Source organism: Cyrtonyx montezumae, unplaced genomic scaffold, assembly GCF_038088225.1.
Source record: "Cyrtonyx montezumae isolate F1298 unplaced genomic scaffold, pur_monq_1.0 scaffold_11, whole genome shotgun sequence".
NCBI classification, from domain to species: Eukaryota; Metazoa; Chordata; class Aves; order Galliformes; family Odontophoridae; genus Cyrtonyx; species Cyrtonyx montezumae.
Genome location: NW_027071837.1, coordinates 12,511,690 through 12,518,201, shown reverse-complemented (window position 1 = coordinate 12,518,201; position 6,512 = coordinate 12,511,690). Strand labels below are relative to the sequence as shown.

General features: G+C 43.3%; 1 protein-coding gene across 2 annotated transcripts in view; it reads right to left on the bottom strand.

The window, feature by feature from the left end:
- Positions 1 to 696: 696 nt before the first annotated feature.
- The window catches only part of AMOT (angiomotin), a 50,340-nt gene continuing 44,524 nt past the window's right edge, over positions 697 to 6,512 (bottom strand). For both annotated transcript variants that reach the window (XM_065729573.1, XM_065729572.1), the window contains exons 11-12: positions 5,882 to 6,106; positions 697 to 4,861 (exon numbers count right to left, since the gene is read on the bottom strand). In XM_065729573.1, coding sequence (XP_065585645.1) covers positions 4,761 to 4,861; positions 5,882 to 6,106 — 326 coding nt within the window. In that variant the 3' untranslated portion in view covers positions 697 to 4,760. The remainder of the gene's footprint in view (positions 4,862 to 5,881; positions 6,107 to 6,512) is intronic.

The window sequence follows — 6,512 nt, the reverse complement described above, 5'->3', positions numbered from 1 at the left end:
AATCATAAAATAAGCTTGGTTTAAATAAGAAGGGAAAGTAATCCACAAAATTCACTTCAGTATACATTTACATTAAAAACATCATTATCTTGATACATTTTCTGAAGTTGGGAAATGCTCAACTTTTAGTATTTCAATCTGTGCTTTGTTGGTTTGGATCCCGGAGCAAAGCAGTTTGCTGCTCACTTGTTTCTGGCCCTTCAGACCGCAGGTCTGCTGACAGGGAAATGGGCTTTAAGCCGTATGCCCCATGGAGCTGCTTCTGTGACTGGGAGACCTGAATCCCAGGGCAGAGTCCTGAGCAACGCTCCTCTGGGGACCAGTCCTGCTCTGCAGGCAGCAGGAGCCACACTCCTGCTCAGAGAGCAAATGGGCAGCTCTGCCCCTGCTCTCTCCAGAGGCAAAGCTCAGACACCACACTGCTCCCACTGGCACACAGTTATCTAAGCATCACCACATCCTGCGCAGAGACCATGCCGAGTGAAAGCAAGTGTTCAAACAGCTCAGAATTTGGAGTAACAGAGATCAAGTTGAGAGGGCAGGTGGTTGTCTTTTCCTTAAACCCCAATAGTTTAGCACAGCCCTAAGGGTAGAGTTAGACACAACCGTGCAAAGCAGACGGGTTTCAATGCTTCTGAAAGCCTCAAAGGCGGTGCTGATAGAAGTCAGACTCTAAAACAAACTTAGAGTAAGGTCTTTTTGAAAAGAAATGTATTTTCTTCATAAATACAGTACAATTACATTTTACAATGTCTTTTTACTTTCTAGACATAAGAATGCTAGCTTTTAAAAAACAGTTCCTATACAAATACATGGAAGAGAAGCCCACCCCACATCCCCCACCCTGGCCCGAGACACCCCAGCCCCGGAGCCAGGGGGTGCCTGAGCACCCCAGGGCTTTGCCATCCTCACACTGCCCCAGTTCACGTGGCCATCATTTTGTAAGAGATGGAAAAGCACATCCTTCGGCCACAGTCATTGGGATTTGCTGCACGGGTGCCAGCAGTGGCTCCTGTGCTGTCCTGGCTCACGGATGCGGTCGGCACACTCAGCACAGGCTCATGGAGCAGGAGGTATCCTTGAAAATGGTTCTGGCCTAATGCCCCACAAGTTCCCTTCTCTAAGGCAGCCTCAAAAACCAGAGCAAAGCTAATGCTAGGGCCTCACATTCTTCTGATTGCCACTAACGTGCCTGTGGAGGCACAGACCACATCAAATTTAAGCTCCCTGTCAGCATTTGCTCATTTCAGCCCGCCCCTGCAGCCTCCTGGGGAGCAGCTCAGATCCCCAGGTGTCCCCCAGACTTCAGATAATGATGGCTGTAGACTGGGAGCTGCCAGGCAGGAGCTGCTCAGTTAACAAGGAGACTGGGCTGGCTCAAAGCCTTCCGACCCCAGCCTGCTCCCTGAGCATCACATCTCAAAAGAACTGCCAGAGGAAAGGACTTGTGAGTTTGGCCACTCTGTAAGCAGGGAAAGAAGAAAAGTTACTACACTTGATTTTCTTGTTTTCATCTACAAAGAAGAATATGTGGCTCTTCATTTTATTTTTATTTTTTATAAAAGCTACAATCCTGCTTCTACTATCCGAGTTTAAGAAAAACTCTTAGTCTAGAATTTTGGTTTGCAAAGAAGGTCATTGCAATCACTGTGTTAAAAATCACGTTCTACTAGAAACAAGCTCTGCTGAAGGAAAAGGAGCTAGGTGTGCAGTCTGTCTCCTTAAAGCAGTTTCTGTTTAAAAACAAAAGTCTGTACAGGGAGACTGAGGACTATAATACACATCTTCCTCGAAGAAAGCAGCGCTATTACATTCACATCAGGTGGCTCTGAGGAAGCTCGAGGGGAGGACTACATTCCTGATGGCTGCGTTTGTCAGCACAGGAAGATGACCTCAAACTTCCCCGTCAAAAAGTTCTAGGGGTTTTGTTTTTGGAAGGAACCAAAACCACAAAGCAGGGCAAAGAACTTGGCTTAAGGAATGTGAAAACGCATCATTTGCTTCCAAACTGACCTCCATAGGCACAGAATCACTGAGATCACTGCAGTCCTGATGGCTTGGACTGTCAAAGACCGCCCGGCTGCCACGTCCAGAGGAGATGGCTGCTGTGCAGAATCTGCCCTTTACTCACAGAAAGCTCTTATATCCCACTTTTTGTTTGTAGAAATAGGATGTGGTCAGTTTGAAAACAGTGAGCGACAGAGAATAAACAAACTATTTTACCTAGCCCAGCCAAACAGCTAACACCGACTGTAGAAAAGCAGATATATAAAACAGACTGTTTCTGTAAATGATCAAAACGTTCCTGGACATTTTAGAATTAATGTGAATCAAGTGAGATGGAACTGTTTGTCCAGAGCCCTTTGCAGAACTTCTTTCTTACTGCTAAGAAGCACTTGTAAAAATGGAATATCGTTTTTCCTGGCTTTAAAAGAACAGAAAAGCACTCTGACATCTTTCCCTCCCCTCCCACAGACACCCCAGTGGCATCCAATCTCCCTTACTGTTCAGTCTAAGCCCAAACCACAAAATATAATACAGAAAATGATGCTGAAATGGTAGAAAGATGAATTTTAGATGGCCTAACGAGAAAAGCTTCTCCTCCATTTCCAGCAAATGCAGAGGAAGAAGAGAAATCACTTAAAATCATCCAGAGTGGACATTACTTCATGTAATGGGATGAAAGTAAGAGAAATGAATGTAAGGAGTGAGAGCAAAGAGGCTGAGAAGAGTTTGTCTAGAAAGGGGTGGAAAATTAAATCAAACTGATTATTAAAATACGCTTAGGGAAGGTCTGCTGTATGCTGCAGAGCAGTGCTGACCCATCTGGCAGAGACAGTCCAAGCCTTAAAGTGCAGCTCTGAAGCACGTGACGTGGTGGTGATGGAAGGGAGACTGAGCAGGCTGCTAGAGAGCTCACTGGTAATGCCAGGTCACTCAGATTTAGACTACATACACATCATATGCGTTTTGCCACCCCTCACTTCTGTGGGCTAGGACTACGGGCTGAGGAATACTAACAAGCAACAGATTTGCTAGAAGCAATGGGAACTGTTTGCCTTGCTTTTCTAAGTGACTGTCACTGGAAGACAAACAGAACCCAGCTCAGGGCTGATCGTCAGGCACTGCTACGTCACCTGTGCAGCAGAGAGAAGGCACTTCCCTTTGGCTCCCACCCCTCCATGGTAACATTCACATTACATCTGTTGAATGGTAAGGCCATTTCAACTGGACACTTTATCAGTGTGTCAGCTAAGTAGGAATTGAGGACATTCACTAGCTGTTGGATGATTAATTGCTGATTTTCCTTTTTTTCTGAAGTGAAATGATCTGAAATAAAAATCTGGCTACTCTAACATTTCTCAGAAAGCTGAGGCTAGCCAGGTTGCTGACCTGTGACTACTGGCTAATTAGACATTTTAACATTCAAGTAAAAAAAAAACCTTTTAATAGAAATTAATATTGAACTGCTTTAATAAAATGCAAAGACAGTAACAAAAATACTCAAACATTTACGTCTATTACGTCTTAGTATCTCCTTACAGCATCTGCAACCAAAGCATTGCTGTATTCTTGCTAGTTCCCAGGGACCTGGAAGAGAACCTGACAACTAGAATGTGTAACTTCTGTAATGCCTCTGGGTCTTTATTTAAGCTGCTCTCTCCAGTTAGATAAAGAAAAATATTTTGGAAGGTCAGAATTCGCCATCTGAAAATTTGCACAGAGCTCTTGTTTAAACCTCTACTGCTGAGGCTTTGCTGCATGAGAATGAATCCATTATCTCCCAGAAGGTGGGACATACAAAGGAGGGCATGGGAAGTATAGAAAAACCTGCTAAGGAAAAAGTTCTCCACAGATGCAGTAGGTTAAGTTGTAACACTGGAAAGCAACAGGGCCTGCCACCTGCACTACTGTAAACTGGGGGAAGTTCCACTACAGCCAATGAAATTACAATGGCAGAAATCTGATCTAACAGATGAGGACTGAGTCAGTAAAATGTCCTTTTTTTAATTTACGTAAAACACGAATGCAATATATTACTTACTATCCACTGTATAAATTACTGAACAAGTACTTACGTATAAGACTATGGCAAATTTTTCGATGCAACTGAAAATGTGAAATGTTACATTAATCACCGGAGTCTTTTTTTTAAGACATAATACAATTTAGAAAAAAAAATGTTTCCATACTGAAAATGGAAATCTTTCCAGGCTATGAATGAGAGATGCCTATTCTTACTCTGAGTGAAAGATAAACTCCTTTAATCACAGCTCAGATATATGAAAGCTCCTCAGCTTGAGAATACCTGCATCCGGAATCCATCAGGTGATGATCCCAGCTAAGCCCCTGGCTCCATCACTATGAGGTCATTCTGTCCCTCTTACTGTATTCACACTGGACAAATAACCAACAGCTGCGAGAGCAGGTACTGCTGCCTAAGAGACAAGACTTTAAAAATACTGAAATGAAATAAAAGATGTAGTGCACCTAAGTTCTCGATTTTTGTCCAGACATTACCAGATCCATTACTGCACAAACAATGGGGGATACTTTCAAATAACAAGGACTGTGGATTTTTTTTTTATAATTTAGAACAAATTATAAATTAACCTGTCCATACTTTTGAGACATAATATACAAGAGCAAACGGCTGAGTGTTCTTTTATTACTCAGGTACTACAATTTTTTTCCCAATAAAACTGTCTTTTAAAAAAATTCTTGCTATGGAATCCCAGCTCAGATCCGGTACAGCCTTTTCAGATGAGGTATTCTACCATCTCTCCATCTGGGAGGTCCTGCCCCATGGTCTGAGCAGGGGCTTTTCTTTCAAGAGTGCTGGAGTGGAAGAGTGGCCCATCTATGTGATGAGGGAAAACAAGAGAGACAATCATAGCTATAACTTCAATCATAGATGAACTGTGAGCACACGATCAGAAAAGTGAGGTTAACACTGTAAGCCATCTTCTATCGTTGGCCAAAAGATAGCTAACAACTTATCAGTTACTATAAAACCCACAATTCTTTACATATATAAGATATTTTCTGAAATTCCCTTTTGGTATCTCTCATGGATACACAGCAGCATATAAAACAGGAGTAACTTCATTTAAACTAATGCAGCCAGTGCAGACTTTCACCACAAACAAAACCTGTTCCCCTGCTTCCCTCAATGCAAGATGCACCACAAACCAGCCAAATTCACTCTTCCATAAAGAACAACATAATTGTAATGCGTCTGTAAGTAGAAGAGGCAAGGTTGTGTAATCTGCACTGATTTGGCAGAGTGGACTGGAAAATGAGCAGCTCTTGCCAGGTCAGAGCTCTGTGGGAAGTAAATTCAGCCTCTACGACAGTCACTGTCAATAGAATCTACTTACAGTACTACTGAAGCTGGTCTCGCAAAGGGATAGTGTCATAACGAGACAGTTTTATCACAGTAGTTACCCTTCATTCTTCTGTCTTCCCCTAAAATTAGTGTTTTTTGCTTTGAAAATCCACTAAAATATGATGGGCAGTCTCTGCAGCTCATTTTCCTATACTATTTAAAGCCCATGGGCCATTCTGAACTTACTGTGGGAGGAGGCTGATTCAGAAACTCTCTCTGGATTTGCATATATATACCTGTTCCGACTCTTAAATCTTGCTGTACCTCTGTACTCAGTGTATCCATGCTTATCATACCACTCTGAAGGCATTATTTTCTTCTTCAGAGTGTTTAAGATTTCTCATAACAAGGCCAAGCCTGTCTCTGAAACCCACAAGTAAACCACACTTTCCTGAACAAAAAAGACAAAACAGAAGAGCCTGCCCCATGGAGCAGAACTGCTAACGAACCAGTGGCACGGGCCCCTCTGGAAGGGCAGCTGAGCTTCCTTACCTGTTTTGTCAGCACTATAGGGCAGGGTGGCACTGGGGAGTCGTCCTGGTGTGGGAGCTGCAGGGGAAGGTGCAGCTTTGCTTTGCTCGTTCCCTCGGTCAGTCTGGGTGCTGCAGTCTCGGCTGCCTGTTTTAGAGTGGGCTGACAGCAACGGGGTGGAAGGAAGGACAGGAGAGGGAGTGGAGGGAATGGATTCAGAGCGATACTCTGTTCCCAGCAGAACACCTTTGAGGAAAAAGGAAAGGAAATTTCACAATCTCAAAAAACAAACTGGAATCAGTTCTGCCCCTCTCTGTAGTACCTGCTCTAGGATCTGTGTTTTAACTGTCAGTTTTAAGTTGCCTTTTCATAGCACCTTTCACCACTTGGTGCTGAAGTACCTGAAGAGTAGCAGTATTCTCATGTTGCTGCATGCAAAGATAAGCAAGCTGGCATATCATCCTACTTCCCTGACTCTAAGCAGGGGCTCAGCTGTGGATGGATAAATCTGCACACAGATGCAAGAGATTCTCATTTACTTATCAGAAACTTAGGGTCCCACTTCTTTCCAGAAAGAAAAACATGATCTAAGATTCCCTTTGATATGACTTACTTTCTCCAAACAACATGAGCCATCCCAGACAGAAGTCAT